Source organism: Nilaparvata lugens, chromosome 1, assembly GCF_014356525.2.
Source record: "Nilaparvata lugens isolate BPH chromosome 1, ASM1435652v1, whole genome shotgun sequence".
Taxonomy (NCBI): Eukaryota; Metazoa; Arthropoda; class Insecta; order Hemiptera; family Delphacidae; genus Nilaparvata; species Nilaparvata lugens.
The window spans coordinates 77,097,654-77,122,975 of NC_052504.1; the positions used below are offsets into that span (position 1 = coordinate 77,097,654).

General features: G+C 33.0%; 2 protein-coding genes across 4 annotated transcripts in view; one reads left to right on the forward strand and one right to left on the reverse strand.

Moving 5' to 3' along the window:
- Positions 1 to 24,834, forward strand: part of LOC120355348 (high mobility group protein I-like) — a 30,914-nt gene extending 6,080 nt beyond the window's left edge. The window contains exons 1-4 of one of the 3 annotated variants that reach the window (XM_039443703.1): positions 16,668 to 16,842; positions 18,332 to 18,424; positions 20,141 to 20,314; positions 23,087 to 24,834. In XM_039443703.1, coding sequence (XP_039299637.1) covers positions 18,338 to 18,424; positions 20,141 to 20,314; positions 23,087 to 23,230 — 405 coding nt within the window. In that variant the 5' untranslated portion in view covers positions 16,668 to 16,842; positions 18,332 to 18,337 and the 3' untranslated portion in view covers positions 23,231 to 24,834. Of the gene's footprint in view, positions 1 to 16,667; positions 17,022 to 18,331; positions 18,425 to 20,140; positions 20,315 to 23,086 lie in introns of those variants that run through there. The other 2 variants (XM_039443701.1, XM_039443710.1) reach the window with 2 other exon arrangements.
- Positions 1 to 25,322, reverse strand: part of LOC120348728 — a 35,448-nt gene that overhangs the window by 8,808 nt on the left and 1,318 nt on the right. The window lies entirely within an intron of this gene.

Consider the following 25,322-nt stretch of genomic DNA (forward strand, 5'->3'; position numbering starts at 1 on the left):
TTAAATTGTTGATAAAACTTAACTTTTCTAAAATCTATCCATTGTAGTGTAAAGAATTGTGTGCTTGTGACATATTTTTTCATCATGTATCACTTATGTGAAGTGTATCAATTTTGTGTGTGTTGTTTTAGGGAATTTATTTACCCAGTTTTCTTTCTCTCTTGTTTATATTTTTTAGGGAACTTATTTACCCATATTTCATCTTGATCATCTTTGTATCATAATCTTGAAATGTTTATACTTATTATACAGTCTTTAAATTTTAAATTATTTAAAAAAATAATTGGTTTAATTTAAAACGTTGTGTTATATTATCAATTGAAATGAGTTAAAGGCTAAAATTTTTCTAAAGTGTTTTGTAATTGATTTTTTTTTTAATTTTAAAACTGTTTGTTCTATAAATTTTGATATGATTGATTATCGTTTGAAATGGATGCTGGAGTGTATGTAGAATTTTTAGTGGGGTTTGTTGATTAGAATTTTGCTGGTATGTGATTGTTTTTTTTGAGATGGAAACCCATTATTGCCTAAAGAAGGAATAACAGAGGTTATGACTTAGAGAGGCAGTAATGAGATAATATTTTTTGTGTTGATTACTTATGTTGATTGCCATAGATGCAAAATAATGATTAATAATGTTGATTGCCATAGATGCAAAATGATGATTACTTATGAATATTGTTTGCCTTTGAAGCAAAATATTATTGATGTTTTGAATGGTTTCTTGTTTAATGATTGATAGTAAAGTTTTGTCATGAAATGTAGTTTGTGTTTAGAACATTGAAGAGTCGAAATAAACTATAGTATCCAACAAACGATGATTAATAATCTCTATACTTATAAAAGGCTGAGCCCCAACAGACTGAAATCACACCACAGCCCAAACTACTTAGCCTAAAAACTTGAAATTTTGCACGATTGCTTATGGTAGCCTGAAAACATCCACTAAGAAAGGATTTTCAAAAATTTTCCCCCCTGAGGGAGCTGGGGCCCCCCCAAAATTTTGTACTTTTTAACCGCTCATTTCACAGCAAAGTCATGAGGAACTTTTTTGTTCAGCCACGAAATAAAATTAGATCTATGCAGAAAAATTTCGATCAGGAGCACAGGGGGGTCCAGGAGAGGGCATTTTTCGAAAATTTTGATGTAAAATCACACTACAGCTCAAACTAATTGTCCTACAGACTTGAAACTTTGCACAAATATTCTTCAAACATGCTAGACGCGCACTAAGAACGGATTTTGAGATATTTTGCCTCTAAGGGTTTCAAAGGATGAAAAAGGATCCTATTAAGTAAGGTTATGAACAATCATGGTAAGGTGAGTGCCATATGGAAATGAGATAATTTATTTATTGACATTGTGATATTCTAACATATGTTGTAATCATTGGAAAAACAGAATAATATTATAGAAATTCAAAAAAGAACATCTGTTCTATTATTGCTTTCTACCTGATTCCACTCAACCTCAATAATATTGTTCTGATAGCCTAATTGATAAATATGTTTAATAATATTATTATTGATATAATAAAAGTATTGTTTTAATAACTAATTATTATCATTAATATAATAATAGTATTGTTTTGGTAATCAATAAATATTTTTATTTTCACAAAATCTGTATAATTTATAATGGTTAATGTGAAACAGCTGCATCAAAGAAATTATCTCAAAAACATATGTTTAGGAAAACCATCGTTTTGAACTTCGTTTTCCTGATGCAATGTATAAGCCTACACGTGGCATGTAGGTATTATTAATTTTTCAGCTAGAACAGTTTCTTGGGACTGCTAAATAAACGTCTACGGTTTTATCAATGCTGTATCGGCAATATGAAAACGCATGCAGTTAATATGTCTTTAAATAAAGGTGTTTATATCTACATGATAATATTCTCTACCATTTTTATTTAATTAAAATTTCAAAATTATTCAAGCCTTGATAGAATGATTGACTCACTGTACAGTCAGTCGAAAATTTTAATATTGAAATGAGGGGTATTTTGGCAAGCTGAACAAAAAAGTAAGGTCCTATGCACCTTTTTGATATTATTTCTTCAAATGAAAAATGAGTTTTGTGGGTTGTCAAAACTCCCCCTGAAAGAGAAATTTTATCCTATCTTTTAGTAAAATAACAATGATTTCTGCATTGAATAACATCTATCTTGCCAACAAGAATCGATCTCTTGTTTGTGAATTTAGATATGACCTACACTTTAGATTTATATAATTCTATTAATAAATTCATGGAAATTGAAGAACTTTTTCCAGTTAGTTGATGGAATTGATTATCAATAGAGAAAATTATTATAATTTTATCAATACAGAATTAGTTGAATGAATAATTGTCTATGTACTGAGTTCTTGGTCAACAATAATTCAATATTGGTATTTATACAACCATTATTTTTTTCAGAAGTTATTTCATTTGAATTAGAAAATATTTATAAGCTCCTATCAACTTATCAATCGTAACAATCAATTCTTCAAAACATGAATTTAATAAAATAAAAAATTGCCGATACTTCTGTATTCATGTTCGCATGTTTTCCACTTATGATGGATAGCAAAAATATTGTGGAACGAACTGCACGGCGAATTGTAATCATATGTCTGTGAAATGAAATAAATAATTATTATTAGCCCCCCTATTAAAATTTCTGTTCAGAAACCATCCCCAATATTCACACAACATATTCCCAAAGTTTCATGCCGTTATGTCAAGAAGTTTTCAAGTCTACAGGGAACAAACAAACATACAAACAAACACACAAACAGACATTCATTTTTTTATAAATAGATTTCCATTCGGCTCAAACAATAGCCTCTCTAAATGAAGGTAGAATGATAAGGATTCAGTTCTGTTGTTTTAACATTTTTTCAAATCACTTTCAAAAAGTTCATGTAGTACCTACTATGTGTTTGAGACACTTCTGGCGCTATCATAGTTTCACCACTATTCTGTTCCACAGTCCTATCTCTTGCAGTCGTTAACTATTTCTATAATAATTATATAAAGTAAAGAGCTGGCTTATGCACGTACGGGATAGGAAAATTATGTTTAACGCATCATCACGTCTGAACTACTGGACTAATTAACTTGAAATTTTGCTTATAGATTCTTAACTAACCTAGGATGGTTATTAGGCCTATTCTCAATTCTTCAAAATTTCATTACGTCAAGTTTTCATTTTGTCAAGTTTTAAAATAGATCCTTGCGAAGCACGGGTTCTTGCTAGTATTAAATAATTTGCTTTTTATACAATTTTTGAACAAAATTAAAACTAAATAATTTTGAAACCCTGAATGATAAATCATAAATGTGAAATGAACATGCTATAAATGAAATGTTATATTAATAATAATGAAATGCAGACATATTATGAAATGATTGTGAATAGAAGACCAATTGTCTGAAATTATTGAAATATGTATTGAAATTAAATTTTGTTGTGATGATGTATGTTTTTTACAATTTTGATAATGATACAGGGTGTTATGAAATTATATTTCTATTTTGAAGAATGGATTAAAATTTTGATAATTGAACAGTGAATAGATGAAAATAAATTTTTTAAATTTATCATTGATATGTCCATATTTCACAATTTATGTATTGCTGACTGTATAATAAGATGTTAACAAATTTCAATTTCATAGATACTTAAAATAATTTTTATGTGTATTAGATTGTATTGATAGCCTAATCAAAGTTTTTCTTTTTAGTTTATAAGCATTTAAGATAACAGGTACAGCACAGACATTAACATTGAAATAGTTATCATGTGAATCTCGAAATCAGTAACAAGTGAACGCCATGAAGAGTGTTAAGAACATTTGGGTGATTTTCAAACTAGTGTGACATAACTACGCCAATATCTACGCCTAAATCTACGCTGCGGCCTACACCAATAACTACGCTAATGTCAACACCAATATCAACACCAATAACTACGCCAAAATCTACGCCGATGCCTGTGCTGATGTCAACGCCAATATCTACGCCGATGCCTGCGCCAAAGCCAATATCTGCGCCAATGCTGATGCCAAAATCTGCGCCAATGCTGATGCCAACAACAAAAATCAATGCCAATAGCTACGCCAATGCCAAAATCTGCGCCAATGCCAACAACAAAAATCAATGCCAATAGCTACGCCAATGCCTGCGCCAATGCTGATGCCAACACCAAAATCAACGCCGATGCCTGTGCTGATGTCAATAGCTACGCCAATGCCAATAGCTACGTCAATGCCTGCGCCAATGCCAAAATCTGCACCAATGCTGCACCAATGCCAATAGCTACGCCAATGCCTGCGCCAATGCTGATGCCAACACCAAAATCAACGCCGATGCCTGTGCTAATGCCAATGCCTGCGCCAATGCCAATGCCTGCGCCAATGCCAATATCAACGCCGATGCCAAAGCCGACACCAAAGCATACACCAATAGCAATGCCAATGCTTATTGCTGACTCTGTATCTCAAACTTCAACACTACTGCATTACCTGGAGGTAATTGCCATCCATGTTCACATTCACAACTTGGAATTCAGAAGAACAGTCACAGTATCATGAAAGAATTGATTCAAAAAAATCCTCTCCTAAATTATTCCTGTATGCAGAACTCTAAACCTTGAAAGCTGAAAATATCAAAAAACCAAACCTTACCTAAATTAATCCTCACCTAAATTAATCCTGTATGCAGCGTCTATCTCTTTTCCAAAAAACGAATTACATTGTCATTTCAAGCCTGAAATGTACATTGTATAATTACAAATATGATACAAAATTTATGTGACTCTGTATTGAGTTTGGAATGCAGCCGTCTACTACAAACATGAAGCAATGCTAACTGAGATGTCACCTGTATCGAGTTTGGTATGCAGCAGTCAACTACAAGTATCAGCCAACACTACGTGCATCCAGATCAGCCCAACACTTAACGTCATCACATTGGAGTCACACTTAACTGAAAATCATACTGAGTGCCTTAACGGACTGTTTTTCAAAATGTGCATCAATAAAATCAACCGCGGCAATAGTGAAAGAAATGAACATTTTTGATTTATTGAAATTTTATGTGAAAATTAAATGTAACAATTCATCAATTCATTTAAAAAAAAATAATAATAATAATAATTTTTTTTATTTCAACATACTAAAATTTTTTTATGCAATAAAAATTAAATTTTTCTATCTATTAAATTTATGTGCAATTTCAAAAAACTATTCTTTACATAACGCCTAACTTTCTGTTGAGATATTTTTCTTTAAATTATAAAGCTAAATCAAAAGTAATATTGATATTCTATATTTTGAGATATTGTTTGGAAACATATAACAAACGCTATTGATGAATTTTTATAATAATTTTCAATATTTTTGGATGACATGTATTGTTTTTTTTCTAGAAAAAATTGTTACTGTTCTCAAATTTAAATTTCAACAATTTTCATTAGGGTCAATGTAAATTTTTTCTTTGAATTTTCAAACAGTAAAATTTTTTTATGTCAAGAGGGGGGTATTTGTAATATTACATTTTTCTTCTCACATTGGAATCGAATCTTCAATTCGAGATCTATGGAACTTTATAGTAAATGTCAGAGTTATCAATAGACGGATAAACTTTTTGACGGAGAATTTATTATCGTAAATGTTTGTTGCATTGTTCCATGGTGTCACCGAGGCAGGGTTAACATATTACTGGATAAAAGGTTTATTTAAATCGAGATATATATAAAAATTTAAAATAACATTTTCAAAATAAAGTTTTATTGAGAACAGATGTAGAATGTGAATTCTAAACTTATAAGTTATAATTTTTTGATGACGTGTCTGTGGAGATCGATATTGAACAGGGCGTTGTTTTCATGACTGGCAACTTATGTTTTTTTTCCTGTTCAGCCCCTCTTCTGAAAACATGGCTGGCTGTTGCTTGTGTAATTTTTGTGCTCTGAATTATTGTCTGTTTAAGTGAATTTATTAATGTTTTAAATTGAGTTTTATATAAATTTTTGTGCATAATTTGCTGTTTGTATAGTCAAGCCAATAGCCACTGTGTTTCAACTGTAAACTAGATAAGTATTTTAGTTCGTAGTTACTTGAAATAATTAGGCTTGTAAGTTATTGCTCTTTGTATATTTCTGTGTTTTGCCAAAATTTCATCTGAAGATTATAAGTTAATTTGCTCTGAAAACTGGATTTCTCATTCATAGGCAATAGATCCATTCACAGTTTATCAAGAATCTATTTTATTGGAGCCGACAACTATTCTTAGGTTGATAGGTGTTAAATGCTATTCCAACCGTTTAAGGAAAAATTGGTAGCACGGCAGGGTCTAGACAAAGTTTACGTTGATCGCGTGGATAATTTGACAAGATGCATTTATCATGCATCTTAAACGCCCATTTCAACATATATATTTGATTAATTATAGGTTGAGCATAGAGGCAACTATTTTTAGTCACTATCAACACTTCTAAGGTGGTTAATCTAAAAAATGCTATGAATATAAATAACTTCATTTCATCACTTAGAGTTGAAATGAGGAATGTCTCGGGTTTGTGTAAACCTCAAAAACATACAAAGATTGCAGACCCCATCTGTTATTTGATATTGTTAAAAAAATTGAGATCGTCAATTCTTGAAAACATGAGCTTTTGGGGTAGCCACTTCATAAAATGCACCGACAAACTTCATGAGTGGTCAGAAACTTATAATAGCCTAATATTATAATAGTTATAGTCAGTGCTTGATTTGTAAAAAAAGATGTGAGGGAGCGGTGGCTCACCGTAGGGTGTCCGGGAAAACCCCCAGGGAAGGGGAGTCCGGGGGCCCTCCGCCCCACCCCCGGAAAATTTTGAAAATAATATATGAATTGGAGCGTTTTTAGCAAATCTGCGCAATGTTATGTAGCTGTTTTTTATAGAACTAATAATACTATTTTGAAGAATGTATAAAAATCACAAAAATTTTCTGGACCAGGCATAATTTTTACCATTTCAACAACACTGTATAATCTACATAGGCCTAAATTTTCCTCAAGTTTTAAAACATCCGGTATAAGAATAACAACATTATTCAGAATAAAATTTCATTATGTTGGAATAACAACTCTTTACTTTTATTAAACATGCAATATATTTTGAAAATCAGTGCAATGGTGACGCATTTGACAATGGCAAAGACCTCGCGCGCTGACGCCGCTCATAAGAATCCAGCCGAGGCCTACGACGGTATTTTATGCATTAGCGTCCACCTATAATTCTGAATAAACTTCTACCAATTTAATTTTCTAATTAAATACAAAGTTATTGAACATTTTAGAATTAGTGACTGACAAAAATAACATTAAAAATAAAAACCGAGCATGAAAAATCATTGTTTCTAAAAATAATTTCTTGGGGAAAAAGGTACAGGAGCATCGCTCCTATGCGCTCCCCCTCAAATTAAGCCCTGGTTATAGTAAACATGAGTCCTGAAAGAATTGAAGAAACTCTTCTAATATTAAAATTCCTCTTCATAATAAATCTTTATATGTTTCGTCCTACTCAACAAATGTAATAAATCTTTGAATCTATGACAGAATTGAATTAAAAGAGGTCTCTTTTAGAGAGTGTGTAAGCTGATCACCCTATAGCTGACTTATTGACTAGAAAAATAAAAAATTACCTTGCCCCATCCTTCACCCAGGACGAATGGTAGAATAAGTACCCTACCATCCCCGTAAATGAAGCTCCCCTCCCTGATTCCCGGGAGTCTCTCTGACGGCCTAAGTAGGCCATCAGCAACCATGGCTTCACCCACTTCCTCTTCTCCCAACTCGGCCATTCCTTTAAAAAAAACGAAAACATTGTCATTTATTTAAGCACAACTACAAAAAACATACCTATATGTTGATTATTATAATAATCAAAATCATCTATATCATTGAAGTGTAAATTGTTATACTAGAGTAGGCTATTTCATTTTATTGTATTATAAAAATAATTAGGCTTATCATAATAGGCCTTCAGAGTGGGTGAAAAGTGGGTGGCTCAGATATTTCTTACACAAAAGAAATTTGAAGATAGATATAGTCTGTCCAAGCAAAGAAGACCCTCTGACAAGATGAGAAAATGAGTCCAGCTCGGTCAGAATTGATTAAAAAATTATTGATCTGGTCTCAATTGTAGGAAACGTTCTGATCTACAATTTGATACCAAATCAATTGTTTTTGAACCAATATTGACCGAGATGGAGTCATTTCATCATCTTGCCAGAGGGGTTTCTTTGCTTGGACAGTATATAACAGAAGGGATCGTGCTGAAATTGAAAGTTAAACTCAATTTTGACATTAAAAATTTGGTATTAGCCTATCAAATTACATTACTGTTCCTTATTCCTCTGTATGAAAAAATTGAGCCGTTTTCAAATTCACACACTGTTTACTTCATTATAATAAATTATTAATTGATACGGTAACTAATAAGTTTTTCCGGAATTCTTGTCATAAATAAGATTCCATTTTGCAAACAATTGACAACCAACACACACACACACACACACACCACACACACACACACACACACACACACACACAGACACAATCTTATTGTAATAATCATTATTTGAAATTGATTTGTCTCCAATTTCCATATTCAATAGATCAGAATATCTCATACAAAGTGAAATAATTTTGATGCACAGTGGCGTAAATTCATCCCCTATAACCTAATGGCTATAATTATATAATAATAATTTACATATAAAATCAATATTATTATTGAGAGTATAACACAATTTCTATTCCTGCAATCATTGAAGGAGAGTATTATTATTTCTTCCCTTGAATTCCTGGGCAATGTGTTTAAAATGTAAGTAAGTATCAAGATTCTGGAAGCATTCCCCATTTTATTCAATTCACTGTTCTTTTTCAGTATCATTTTTTTTAATGATTAAGGAGAAATTACGGGGGCAGACGCGGGCCAGGGGCCCGGAAATGTTTTTGCGGGGGGTTGGTCGAGGAGCGTTAGATATACTATACTATACTATATAGTTGAGGAGAGTTCAAAGAAGTAAGATCATAATAAATCAACTTATTTGTAAGTTATTTGAAATCCATTAGTGTGACAAAATTCTTTAGAATTTAACAAAATAATGTCAGATTTTTAATTTCCCCGCATTAGAGATCTACTACATGAGATAATAAACTTGAAAAATCAGGAATTTGACATTACGGTATGCAGTATTATTTTATCACTGTAGACTTCGCAACCTAGTACTGTACAATATGATTAGAAATATATAATTATATTATAATAATAAATAATATATAGAAATATAATATAATTGTTTTTCACTCACCTTGAATGCAGAAAATGAAGATATAAGTGTTCGGTGTTGAAAAAGAATGTTGAACAAATAATTAAAGTACTATTGGAGAATCGATAGCGCACTGTAACTAATCTGTGTAATATTCTGAACCGCAGACCATGAACGTGAAACATGGAATGAACCGTAACTTCTGGTGCATTCAAAACTATACCCTTCCATCTCCCCCCACCCTTGCTTCAAGAATTGTTCTATACCTATTATTGAAAAGTGGTGGTCAAAATCCCAGATATATATAGCAATACACGTGAATATATAATATATTCTCATACACTGCATGTATTATATAAACTTGTGTATGTATATTATATACATGTACCATGCTTATTAATGTAAACTTGGTTTTCAGGGCTACTAATGCATAATAAATCAATAAAAATTGAAATTCACTTGAAAATGACATAGAAAGGGTTAATTTCACTATTTATCGATTAAGTATACATTATTAGCCCTAAGGACCAAGTAAAATTCATGATATAGTTATGTGAATAGAGTTATGATGGCTAGAGCAGCGCAGCTAGAGCCGGGTAGCTCGAGCCGCGCGGGAATCGTACCTAACAAGGCGAAGTGAAAAAGGAAAGGATATCCTTGATACTCTTTCCCAAGAATGGACATATACATGACCAAACTTCACTTTTCCATTTAGTGACATTCTCGCATTGAGAAAACATGCAATTGTAATAATAATTATTGTTTTGCAATATTACTTCACAATAGTCTTCTTGATAAAATTACTTCAGTTGGACGCATGAAACCAATGGAAACTGGGAGATGGGAAACTGGAACAGCAGAGTCCCCTCTCTAATCACCCCCCCCCCAAACCATATGTTGATATTTTACCAGGTGTGTTATGAAAATATAAATTGATTTATATCTATAATCAGTTTCATTGGCAACATTGCATCAAGTCTCACTGGACTAACTCTGGAGTAGCCTACAATCATGGCCAAACTATAATTAACATTATAGCTCATCCATTGTACAATGCACGGAAATAGTCTAATGAGACTTGATGCAACATTAACCGCCAGTCTCTGTTAATCGTCACCCCCCCCCCAGCGATTTTTTTTTTCTATTTTTCCCCGTAATTGCTGAGAAAATGACGAACTGTTTCGAAAATTAGATATACAATTATACTGTAGTTCATATTTCATTCTTTTCTTACTGAAATAATTTGTCTTATTCACTTGAAATTTGTTTGGTTTTGTATATTCCTCTTTTAAAATCATGTTATATCTGTTATCCGTCATCCGTCACAGTCCCGATCCCAAGGGTGACGGATAACCGAGGTTTTATAACAATCTACCTGGATAACAATCTACCTGGATAACAATCTACCTGGTTACAAGATAAATATTCTATTAAATCAAGACACCTAGAGGCAGGTAGAATGCTTTTCCAGGAAGAAAAACAAGTTTTTGTGACTCGCGAATTTTTAGCTAGGACAAAAATAAGAGCCTTTTCATTCTATGCCAGGAATAATGTTTTGTTGGAATTAGAAAGTTATGGCTCGGTCAATAGGCTGAATTTAGTATTCATTCAGGCATAAGATCAAGGGTTGCCGGCTGATACCTGCAGATTGGGGCAAACAATAAGCAAGATTCCTTGTTGACTCCACTGTTGAAAGAAAGCTTGAAGGCAGTGACAACGTGAAGAGGCCAAGTAGAAATAGGTAACAAAAATACCAAGTAGAAGTAACAAATAATTCCAAAATGGTAGAACAGAACAGACGAGAGAGAGTGATGAGAGGGGTGAGAGGGAAGAGATAGATTGAGGGTGAAAGAGAGTATAAGTGAGAGAGATAAGGCACGCTGGACTGTAAAAGACGGAGTGAGAGCGCTTGTATGAAAAGACAGTGAGTAGAAGGGGTAGAAGGGGATCGAGTGACAGAGCGAAAGTGAGAGAGACTGAGCTTGACTAAGGAATTCTTTTGTTAATTGTTTTCGCCACTAGATAAGATTCTCTGGAAACAGATGTCAGCCTATTATTACAATGCCTTTTGCCAGCACAATGTAACTTTTTCTTTACTTGTTCCTGGAACAATCTATTCTTTTTTTCCTGGAAATCTATTATTTATTTGAATATTTTCAGTTTCAAGGGGACGTTTCCTCATGTTGTCTGAAATTTGAAAGCAGTGTTATAAAAGATGGAGCAAGACCAATCACTGGGGGCGCTACTAATAGCGCTTGTAATAATAATATATAGCCTATTATCAAATTTTCACATATTATACCTGGTTCTGAACTGACTGGTATAAATAGGTAGAGGAACAGTTTAGGGCATGAGCCTGTTACACTCACCATGTGTATTTTAACCACATTATAAATTATTATCCAATATAATTGGAAGAGAAAGGGAGTGGGAGAGATGAAAAAATTACAAAAAGTAACTAGGCTACTGTACTTGGAATTGATGTTATAAAATCGCACAACTGTAATACAGTATTGGATTAAATCATATCGTATGGAATCAAAATAATTTAATCATTAAATAATCAATTATTTAGATGAGTCCATCCCAATTGATGTTGATAATAATAATAACAATGATTAAGTTTATAATAATAGGTAGGCTTGCATTATCTTAATGTAGTGAATATCTCTGATTGATATAATTGAAATAGCTTTAAAACGGTTTGACTTATCGATGTGTGATTTATGGCTATCAATTTAAAACTGCATCAGACTGCATCTGAGCATGATCATCTTCTCATTTGAAATAATAGTACATGAATAAAAAAAACTTTTATAAAAACAACGTTTTTCATATGCACTAAAAAGTAGAAAATAATTTTCCTATGAGCCTGGCAGAATTCCTGAATAAATTGGTCACATTATGGTAACATAGGTACTTTATAACAATTTCCAATTCTTATAAAACGAAAAACGTTGGGCGCATTTTGTATTATTATTATGAATGTTCATTTTATAATCATATAAATATGAGATTTATATGAGGTAATACTAAACTACTGTTTATTTCTGACCAATTAATTCTATAAATTATCTATGATAATTATTAATATAATTTAACATATGATTATATTATTTATAAATCACTAATTGTGATTGTAAATTAATCATTTTCATAGTAACTTATGAATATATTTAATTCATTTAAAGTAAAATTTTATTTCTGCAAAATTATGTAACAATATGTATTTGAAGAATTATTGTAGAAATCATGATTTTAATGTTCATTTATATGAAAAATTTTGAATTCGTTAATGATGATTACTATTATTGCATATTATGATTATATCAAATGATTTCTAATGTTCACAATTCAATTCCGTGAAACTGTATTAACTGAATATTATGTCAACTGAATAAATATAAATAAATTTCATTTTATAGAAATGTGAGCGTATTAGAAAGATCTTGATGTTTGAGTACATGCGCCCAACGTTTTTCGTTTTATAAGAATTGGAAATTGTTATAAAGTACCTATGTTACCATAATGTGACCAATTTATTCAGGAATTCTGCCAGGCTCATAGGAAAATTATTTTCTACTTTTTAGTGCATATGAAAAAAGTTGTTTTTATAAAAGTTTTTTTTATTCATGTACTATTATTTTCTACTTTTTAGTTTTGTTCGTTATAAATTTGTAATCGTAAAATTTTATTGAAGAACCTCGATGAACAATGCAGATATTCTTAAAATTTTGCGTTCGAGATTTAAAGACAAATCAAAGTGTACTCATTATCTAATGAAACTAGATGTCAATAACGTTCTTTTAATGCTTTTACAATAGTTATTTTGGATGCAAAATCATTAAATGTTTTGGTTGGCAATGAGACTCACCGAGGCAGAAATAGTTGAGTGGTTGAACGGGGAAAAATTGGGGGAAAATGACGGCATTCCTTGAAACAGCCTTAAGACTCCGAAACGATCCGATAGTAGAGTTTAACTATTAAGAGGTAGCCTACCGACTCTTTTCCTTTCTTGCATGTGGAGCATAACTTTATAAATAATGTTTAACTTTGAAATTATAACTGATCATCCTGTAAGCTACTATAATATTTTTGTAATAATTACCCGAGCTTACGCACAGGCCTATGTTGCCTATGTGAGCTCTTACATCCATCTGTAGGCTACAGGGAAATATATATGTGTAATAATTATAAATGAAGATTGTAGTCTAGTAATATAAATTAGTGTAATTCGATTCTGTAGAAATAAGTAAAGTATTCTGTAGAAAATATGTGGTAATAATATTGATTATGATGGAATGTATTTATAATAAGTGATTACAATTTCTTCTTCTTCTTTGCCTTTGCCTTTATCCCATTTAAATGGGGTCAGCATACCTTCTTCGTATTCTGCTTCTCCACAACACCCTGTCCAATGTTTCCTCTCTCCTCCAACCGTTCTCCTGCATGTATGCTGCTATTCTGTCTTTCCATCTCATCTCTGGTCTACCACGACCTCGCACTCCATCCAAAACCAAATCCTGCACCCTCCGCCCCACATAATCTTCCTCCCTTCTCTGTACATGACCAAACCACCTCATCCTTGCCTCCTTCATCTTCTCACCCAGTGATTACAATTAAATTATGTAAATTTATATCTGATGGATGAAATAAACTTGATTTGACTTGACTTGAACTTGATTTGACTCCTGGCAGACAGCCTTCCTGGCTATGCCAAGATTATGTCTTATTTTTATTAATTTTAAAATAATGTAATAATCTGATATTTTTTTATTTTGTTTTGTTATTTTTTGTATAATAATTGCATTCATTGTAATATGTTTGGTGAATAAATGAAGACATTTTACTACTACAAAGGAAATGTTTTGTACCATTCCACTAACTGAGATAATAGCAATTCTTCATGGTCGGTAACCGATCTGACATGGCAAATCCATTTTGGGGTTAGCACTGTTACACATTTTACCATTGAATTGCTCACCCAAAACAAAATTTGGATTCAATTTCGTGTATCTGGGAGAGGATTGGGAATGTACGGCTCTACCCACATCTGAATTGCAGGCTTAATATTACCACATTTATATATAAGTTATGTATCAGCTCTATACAATTTTGCTTTAAATAGTTCACATCAATCCCATTATCTGTCCACATATTCTCTGCTGAGGCATATCGGAACTGTTTCTTCAGCTTTAGTAAATATACCCAATTGAATCTATCCTCCTTACCGCGCCAGTTGTGCTACCATAAAATCATAGGCCTAACACTTTTTTTGGTATCTTTCATTGGACATCTCCAGTTTTTTTAAAATTTATTGTTACAATTGCGACTTGATAGCAAGTATTTTAAGCAAAGGTGATGATGATGATGATGAGTGAGTGAATGATGATGTTTGATGTTTACCTACATTGTGAATATACGGATACAGTAGGCTATACGGATCAACCAATTTTCTGCCTTTTACAGAAAACAATAAGAGCCAGTTCAAACCTAGGGCTGCTTTCACATTGGTGTATTTTGTCGTTTTGTTGCATTATTAAGCCTCATGTTTTCAAATTCATCTTTATAATATCATATGCCCAATATTCAAGATTATAATAAACATATGTAGGGACAAAATTCAAAACATGAGGCTTAATACATTAATACATGCAACAAAACGACAAAATACAACAATATGAAAGCAGCCTAGCTGTCTCAATACAAATTGCCAAGTCCGGAGTGATACAATATAGACTAATGAATATACTTACGATTTCAGCTGTAAGATCATATTGTCAACTGAACAAGGTTCAGCTCATGAAACTCTTATTTTTCTCATTCTTGTTAGATACCCTACCAGACTAACATAGATCTGCACATCATTGCTGATAAATAAAACTTTACTTTGTAATGATTATTAATAAATTTACTATTGACCATTGTTGGCCATTTATTTGTTGTTATATTATAGAAGATACATAGCAAATGAGATCAAATTTCCATTATAAATGTGGTCTTAATAGTGGATCAAATTGTTTCCTACAATTTTAGGTCAAATTGATAATTTTTGAACCAATATTGACCGAGCTTGAGTCAATTTCCCATCTTTCCAGAGGGTCTTCTTTGCTTGGACAGACTATGCCTATTTCACTGAATTTGATCCAAGGTCAAATTCAGGATCATGGTGATTAATGGGTGAATAAATGAAACGACATTGCCATTTTATTCATTATTATTTTATATTCTAGCTCTAGAATGGATAGATTCTATTTCAATGTTTACTAATTCACATAGCAGAGATTGAAACATAATAGATACTACTCTATTTTCACAAGAGTATATATTGTTGATTTTTATTAGTATTCTACCTACCATATTTTAATCTTTAAACAAGACATCATCAAGTGTTTCTCGTGGACTGAAATTTCCAATATTTTAAACTACTGTAGCTTCAAATAATAATTAATGCATTTAATCTTCCATCAAGGCATTTTCTAATTCCATCAAGGCAGTTCAATAATTCTGAAATACAGTTCAAGCAGTCAACTTTGAAAATAATTATGATTCCCGCTTTTGAAAACAATACTGAAAATGTAGTACCAAATGTCACCACATAAGTAGGTTAGTCTTGACCGTCCTGACATCTACCAGAAAATATCGGAATGTCAACTGTCATGGCTGTCGAAGGAGTACCACTCAACAAGAAGGCATTGATGTTTTGCGCACCATAAACTATGCCACGAGAGCGCAGCACAGTAGTTGGGTCTAGTGGTAGGTTGGGTCAGATGGTTTTGTGAGGTTTATAATATTGGGGCAAATGGTATATTGGGTCAAGTGGTTTCGCGGCTTTTCTCGATTTGAAAAATTGGGTCAAGTGGTAGGTTGGGTCAAGTGGTAGGTTGGGTCAAATGGGAATTGGGTCAGTTGGTATGCACCCGTCTAACCTTTACCTGTTGCAGCTTACAGCTCTGTATATGAGAATATGCTTTCTGAAATATTTGAAAATGGTTCAACTCGATAACGTACAACCAATTGTTCCCCTTCTGATGCGTCCGGACAAAATACTCATAATACAAAACTGAGAAAGAATCTCCGCTGTGATTGGCCGTTGAACAGTTGGTAACACTGCTTTCTCATAAAATCAAAAATGCTTTGCAAGTTGCAACGAAATCACTCACTCAGATACTCACTCTCTCTCTACCAAACCTGCAAGTACCCAAGGAGGAAACTCTTAAAAATCAAGTAAGTTTATTATTTGTATTTTAAAACCGAGGTTTATCTTTACTATTTTGGTGTTTTAATTAATGTTTTAGATCCAGGAAGTTTCAAATAACCTGTTTGAAAAAGAAATGCTTTTAAAAGAATTTGATGGCGTCTTGCTTGGGCTTTGACAGTATAGCGTCGTTTCCCGCTACTTTTCTTGAGTGTTTGGTTTAATAAGTTTTATTCACTTTCAAGCTATTTAAATTCCATAATAACATCAAAATACAAATCGCGGCATTACAAATGAATTATTTTGTCAAGTTGTTTGTTATTCCCTTACTATACAGGTATTAATCAAATCAAAGTACCGGTGTTGGGTTTTACAAACTCACGTTCTTTTTGTACTTGGACCTTGAATGATCAGTCAGAAACAATTCTTTGTTTTGTAATAGTAGCTTTGAAGCTAAATAAATTGAAAACATTCTGTCCGGTAGTGTACTCAATAACTATAATGAATTTATTATGGGTTAGTAATGTGGATTGTAAAAATTGAGCCCAATGAAATGGGCTAGTCATTATAAATTTATTTGGTAATTTTCCTAACGCCATCTTACCTAAGTAAAATTGCAAGATGTCCTGGACATTTATGAACATTTTGAGAGTCTAGTTTTGTTATGAATTTAACAAGTGATACTTATTTAAACTAATAAATTGAATTCTTCTTAACGCTGAAATTAGTTTAATTTCTCCTACAAAGAAGATTTGTGTTTAGAATATTTTACTTGGTTGGCTAATCAGAATATCCTGTTGAATCCAGATAATAAAAAAATTATTGTTTGGTAGTAGATAATAAGAATTTATAGTTAGATTAATATGTAGATAGACACATTACTTTTGGTCGGCTAGAGTGGCGTCAGGCATGCTAAAGTGCTTGCAAAATGCAAGAAACTAAGTTAATCGATGTTTCTTAAAAGTAGCATGTAATGTCAATATTAGTCTCCGACTCCAATGGCCAAAAAAGCCCTTCAAACAACGAAAGCTCTCATTCATTAAGAAAACTTCCAGTCTATGCTTAAACCCATTTATCCTTACTATCTCCCTCAACTGATTTGGTAGTACCTGGTATATATTTCTACCAATGTAACTGGGATTTTTTACACTGTACAAAGGTAATTTATGGTAATCCAACTCAGAAAAAGTGCTCTTATTCCGTGTATTTTGATCATGATCTGGTGTGAGAACCTTCTAGTATAGCCACAGTTCAAGTATAATATGTAGAGACTGGGAACAATGAGTAACTTTATCTTCATTTCAATAAAATAATCCTTACATTGCATTTATAGATGCAACATCTAGGCCTACATATTGCGCAGTGCTTTCTTTTGGCAAATAATAATTTGCTGAAGATAACTCTCTGTAGCTCCCCATAGGACAATATGCGATGTGTGACTTCACCAAGCAATGATAAACTAACTTCAATAGATTTCTATCACTGTACCTAATTTACTTGAAATCCTCAACAAGAATATTCCACTAGTTATTTCACTTGAATCTAGTCCAATTGTTCCCTTCAACCCTGCTCAACTCTAGTCTTACGTCCTCAAGTTTTTGTCTCGGGTCTATTAAGTTTTTGGCTACCTATTCTGACTCTTCAATTACAGTAAGTAATGCTTTCTATTCTGTAAACCTTTCTTCTTTGGAGTATCCAATTTGGATCTATTTCCCATTGTGTTGATTTAACAGATAAATTGTTCAACTCAAACAAACTCAAGTTCTGTTGTAAATTTGTCAAACTCTTTTAATAAGTATGATAACTATGAATATTTGAATTTTTAGTTAAAAATGTCTGACGAAAATGGAGTGGTCACCGAGAAGAGGCGTGGACGCCCTGCAAAACCCGCTGCAGAAGTCACAGCAAAACCTGTAGAGGTAAGTAACCTTAAAATCAAACCACATCTTGTAATCAAAACCATTTTTTTTTACTAAGAGTGACTAGAAAAGACTAAAAAAGAGTGACTAGATACTGAGTTTCTGACCCTTCTACAACAACCTTCAGTAAACTATGTAGGCCTACCATATATACGAACCGCACACGCTACAGGCTTATATTTCTCGAATTAAAAAAGAAGCCCACTCTCAGGCGCTCTGCCCCCTTTCTGGAAAGCTTTCACACTTTTCAACTGTGCATTTTAGAGCATAAGTTATAAGGATGTCTGGTTCAGTTTACCGTAGAGATAATGCTAGAACAGAAAGGTGACTGTCAACAGAAAGGCTCACCTCTCAACCCGGAGTAACATCCTATATAACTTTTCTTCTATTGTTTTTTTGTCTCAACTTTAACTATTCATTGGTAACTAACTCCATGGCTCTCTTCGTTCACTTTTACAGTAGTAGGCCTACTTTTAACTCACTTGGAAGTCTGGCCGCGTTTCAGGGTTCCATCTTCAGCAGGCACTACCTGAGTACTGAAACTTGAAAGTCCAGTTGGCTATTTCCTATTTGTAGTGTGTGTTGGGAGTTGTAGGGTATTCTTTGTTGTCAGGATCCTGGTGAGTCTGAATGTTGGTCTTTTGTCTGATTCGTCGGTGTAGTCTGTCTATGAGTGAGACCATAAAAGTTCAAGTATAACTTGTCCATTACACTCAAACACATGTTTAATGTTATTCAAGAATAAGATTTATCTAATCAAGAATTTTCATTGTTTTTCTTATGAACTACTGATTGACGTAGCATTGTTACGATTAACATTTTTATGGTTGTTGTCCATTATGTTGATACTGTGATGTCGTGGCATGGCTTGTGCTGTATGTGCCTTCCTGTTAGCAGCCACCGTTCGTTAAGCTGAACAAAAGAGATCCTGATCACTCTTTTCCTTGACTGAACAAAACTAAAAACTAAAGTGAAAAAAACTTTCCACGAAGGGGAGAGAGCGCGTAAGGTTGGGCTAGTTTTTCATTTTGAAATATGTTCTTCTATGTGCGGTTTTTCTATATGGTGCATAGACTACTTAAGGTTGGCATAGAGGTTAGGTTAGGAAATTGAAAAAGTGAGTTGGAAATTGAAAGCTTTATTATGCCCTCACTGATACTTCCAAGTCCACTTCGTTCTCCAGCTGTTTCAAGATATTTTGAGCATGCTCCATAGATCAAGGAGTGGCTTTAAATGGGGATGCTTTGAAAGTAATTTCAAATAGAAAAATTTGGAGGGGGCAAAAAACCTAATGATACGTGTTCAAGAACTGCAAGTATTTAAACATAATAACACCTTACTAGCTTCTATTGACAATTTAATGAAATACGGTAGCCTTTTATTCATGATGAATTTGTTGCATTTAGGTATAGGCCTTGATTATTGTATCAGTATGATTATTATTTTTTCAAGTATACTTACTACTAACCTTTATGATTTTTTTTTCATTTTTGTGTACAAGGCATGTTGATTAATAACTTTGTTAATATTACTATAATTTAATAAGCTTACACTATTAATATAATTTATTGTGAGCTGTTTTTTGTCATAACAGTGTTTGATGGTGCATAAAGAGCCTAGTATTTATTGACGTTATTTCAGTTACCGTACCGTACTATATAATAGTTGACCGGACTCCGGTCAAAATTTAAATTAATTAATTGTTTTCTTTTACAGGAGAAAGAGGTAAAGGAGACTAAAGAGGTAGCAGCAAAGAAAAGGGGGAAGGCTGCAGCTGTTGAAAAACCCGAGAAAGAGGAGGAGGAAGTGAAGAAGACTGAGGAGGAGCCCCCCGCAAAGAGGGGACGAGGCAGGCCCCCCAAGAAGGGCAAGAAAGCAGCAGCAGCTAAAGTGAGAAATTACTCATGAATTAATTAATCTTCGAAAAGTTATGTTTCTTTCACTATTTCCTTTTGCAGACCTCGGTGGCCCAATCGAAGCTCATAAGTGATAAGGCGCTATTAAGGTTGAACAACTGACTTTTTTTAAACTATTTACTGGTGACTTTTTTGTAAGGGATATTACATTTTTTAACGAGATATTCAAAGATATTCAGTAATAAGAATATGGTTAATTGTCCATACTGTTAGGTCAGGAGAGAAATTGAGATTAATTATAATTTGATCACTTGGCCGAGTGGTATCTTGTGCGTTTCATGGAAAGGGGCATGGCGAAGGTTGGAAAGAATCTATGTACTGATGAAGCGCAGTTTGTGAGACACCTTTTGAAGGTTGCAAGTCTATTCTGAATTTTGTCTGGCCGCTCGGCGCAGTTTGTATACACTCTTTCAGTCTCATTTTCAATGTGCACTATTCAGATTAATGCTCGCACCCTTCATTTTCTATGTATATTCAATTATGCTTTGAAATATGAAATATTCATATTTTTTCATATTAGAAATATATAATCATATTGAAAATAGATCATTGTTATTATTGTCCATAAACATTTAAAAGCTAACTGTTTTTATACTACTCATCTATTTTTTTATCCATGACGAATTGCAAGTAATAATCCGTTTTTGAACTATTTTTAGCGACACTATAGTCTAATATCTTTGAATATTAGTTATTAAAACTAGTGCTCACTGTGGTGAATGTATATTTCCAGCTGAACAGCACCGTGGTTGGCAAAAGAGAGTTAAATATGACGACAAAGAAAAGAATATTTAATTGTGTGTTTGCTCCAACTCTCATTTATGGCAGTGAAAGCTGGGTAACCCTCAAGAAACACTGGAGTAAGGTTACTGCAGCAGAAATGAGGTACCACAGAAGAGCAATAGGAAAGACAAGACACGATAGATGGCGAAATGAGAGAGTGAGAGGAGTAGTGGGAAGAAGAGCACTGATGGAAGACATAAAAGAAAGGCAACTCAAATGGTTTGGACACCTCACTAGAATGCAAGAATGTCGCCCAGTAAAGGAAGTTGAAAGGAAAGGAAAGAAGGGAAGGGAAGGAAAGAGACGGAGAGGTAGACCTAGGATGAACTGGGAAGGCTATCTGGAGGAATTGGGGAGGGAGAGAGGCAAGACAATGAGAGATATGAGAAGAATGGTGGAGGGAAGGAAAGAGACGGAGAGGTAGACCTAGGATGAACTGGGAAGGCTATCTGGAGGAATTGGGGAGGGAGAGAGGCAAGACAATGAGAGATATGAGAAGAATGGCTGAGGATAGGACTGCATGGAGGAGATGGACCGAGGCTGGTACCCCTACGCTGTAACGGCAGAGGGGGTCAAGAAAAAGAAGAAGAAGCTCACTGTGGAGCGCTCCACAGTGAGTACTAGTTTTAATAACTAATATTCAAAGATATTAGACTGTAGTGTCGTTAAAAATAGTTCAAAAACGGGGTTTTATACTCTTGTTTCTGTAATGATTATTTGCTATTAATGTGTATTTGAGAAATAAAGTCGGACTATTCATTTTTTGAGACGCAGGCTGAAAAACCATTCAAATAATAATTTCTTCATAAGTTTTAGAACTTTATAATCTGTTACATTTTCAATATCCTGTGCATGCCATTGGCGCAGGGAAATGATACATTCAAAATAAGGTCATTTCTATGTTGAGTGGTAATTCCTATTCCGCCTAGTAAAGAGCTTTTTTATTTAATTTTATTTGCCTTGTCACAAACATTTCATAAAAATAATAGATTATTTATGAAATGGTATGTATTCATCATGCCATTTATGTTTGCATAATGATGCCAAGTGAAAGTACCTCCCTATTATTTAAGATAACATTGGAAAGATATTTTCACATTCGGAATTCACAGCCTGTCTAGCTCTTATGGAAACTCTGGAATGATAGTGTATCAGATCTTGGGGAATGGCGGCAGTGATTTCGTTTTGTATGTTTTAGTTTGTGTTTGTAGTGCGCCTTGCATTTCGATATGCACATGATAGGCCTACACTCATGACGTCAATTTGTGGTATCTTAATGTTGTCAACATATTCTCTGTGTCTCAGTTATATCACTATTTTTATAAAATATTCTCACCAAAAACGTTCCACACCAGTGCAATGACCCATATTACCAAATTACAATGCGTTCACATAACGTTGTTTGCGTTTTAATTTTAACCACTACCGACAGTTCTGCGAACTTTAAAATTGAAACATTTCAGTTTTCCTGCGTCACTCTGTATGTGATGTGTTTTGCATAATGTGTTGTTTTGTGTGGTCTTTTTGTCGTTTCCATTACAGTTGATTTATAAATTAATCTAGCCTTCACCAACACATTAAATTTTCACCTACATAGTTCTCTGAACACTAATCAAAAAATTCCAACATTTTACATGTAACGCTAGTAAAAAAGAAGATGAAAATTCTTTTCTGATCCGACTTGAACGTTTTTGTTCTAACGGCTTTAATTTTCTACATTATTATAATATTATAGGCTATCACTAAGCGGAGATACTAATTCACTTGAACTTTTATACGGACAATCCATAAATTATTGACCTCTACTCACCATTATGAGTTTCAAATAGTTTGTGCAATCATCTCCTATATTTTACATGTGAAAGTCAATTTCAATGACTCATTTCAATCAATTTCATAATGGAGTATACATTTCAACAATTGTAGATTAGACTATGTTTAAAAATACTTCATTTTTTTACAGCCTAAGGGCGCTACTAGCTCGACCGGCAGGGGAAGGGGTAGGCCACGCAAAACCGACAAAAAAGAGGAGGAGGATGAAGAGGAAGAAGAAACTAACGGTGAACCTGAGGATGAAGAGAACGGCGATGAAGAAAAATCCGACTAAGCTATTATCATTAAGCTACTTACTCTTATGCAAAAGTGATATTTCTTTTTTTTATACACAAGTCAAATTTTCTCATCAATCGAATGTTTGTTTATACTGCTAAAGTAAAAGCTCAAGTCCTAATTTTCTTAGATATCGAAAAAATATGAAAACCTTCGTGTTCAAATTGTGATGTTTTTACTAAGTAAAAATATAGGTACTTCTGTTTGAAAGGACTTTGAACTACTGTAGCTTGGATACCATTTTTATGATCTTAGACTATTTAGAGTATTATATTATTGTGTATGTGATTTAATTTAGGATAAACTAGTATATTCTCTCCAGAAAATGGAATCCCACCTATTTAAAAAAAATGAGGACAGGCTTCAATATAACTTCATCAAGAGGATAATAATTCATCAATTAATTAATCACGAACTGCGATTCACTTGAAATTTTAAGAATTGTAAAAATAGCAGTCTCATTTTTTTAAATATTTTGTGATTAAAAGCTACTTTGACAATGAGATCATTCACCGAAAGATGTCAAAGTAAATAACTTTCAATCACAAAAGTTGAAAAAATAAACTGCTAGTCTTGCAGTTTTATCAAATTTCAAAGATAATAGTAATTATAATAATTCTGAAAATGGGATTAAAATTCAATCAATTTAAGTTCACTTTATTCATTGTCAATTATTGCTCAAATAGCTTTTCTTTATCTTGGTGAATTTATTTGAAACATCCCTCAGGATGAACAAAACGACGCGGAATAGTTTTTTGTTTTATGTTTATATTTAGTATAAAATTCGTAAAATTGTCATGAATATGACTTTTCACCTTCAATTTGTAATATTCTATAATCAATTTGTTTTTTATATTCTCTCTATTTATTCTATGTTATGTATTTCGCATTATCAACTTACTACTATTTTTAGTATCTGTAGTTCTTTTTCTATTTGCTAATAATTACTGCCAAGTGGTAATTTTTGTAATTTGGTTAGAATGTTGTGTAGTCTGCCGTTCTCGCATTTACTATTGGAAAAATAATTTTATCATGCTGTACTTCTAGTTATGTTTATGACATTCTCTAGAAAATTTTTGAATGGTTCAACTACACAGCTATTTTTTATCAGATTTTTTCATAACTGATGGTATGTATGAAACAAAGTTACATTCATATTGATTTGTAAGATCCTATTTTTTAAGAACAATAATTTGTCTCCCAGCTTCTGTAGTGTTTGTTATAAGCTATGTATAGTATTTGTCACGAGCATTTGATTGTTAGGATTCGCTTAATTGACGGAAATAATTCTTTCATTATCAATTTTTCATTTGATTTATCCATTTTTGACAACAGTAAGCTATGTCTTGCTGACAATGGCATTTCCTCAGGGACCTCTCATGTTCTCATATCTTTATGTTAGGAATATATTATTTTGTACTTTATTCCTTTTTTGTATTTTGATGAATTTGACAGTTGATGAGATTTATCTCAGTGTATAACATATCACGATTTTCAAAACAGATTATATCACTTACTGAAGATCTGTGCAATTGTAACTACATCTTGTAATCTTATCCAGGTATGTCTGTATTCCTTTTATACCATGAAGAGTTCCTGTAATGACAGATGTGTAATAAATTTAGTTATACCCATTCGTTGACGTTATTCATAGAAGTCGCTTCCCCTGTTCAATTTGGTCTACAAATAGATGTGAATATTTGATGCGGCTGTCGCCCACATCCACATCCAGCCTTGTGTGTGAGCAATGGCAGCTTTAGGTGAACATTCTGAACATTACTAAGAATTTACGAAAAACGACTTCAAATCTCATTAATGATGTTATGCGGAGTCTGTTCAAGAGTCCAAAGACTAACAGGCGCATGGTGCATGTCTCTTTATCTTATATATGAGCGATTAGATGGTGACCACAGAACTAACCATTTCCCGTATCACTTACCTCCCCTAATTGAAATTCCTTGAAATTGGATTTATTGGCAGGCGTTTTTTAAGTAAGAAATAAATGTTTTAAATAAAATTAATTTATCAACAAATAAGCAAAATACATCATATAAAAAATTTGTTTTTTATACAGTGAATCTTCACGTATT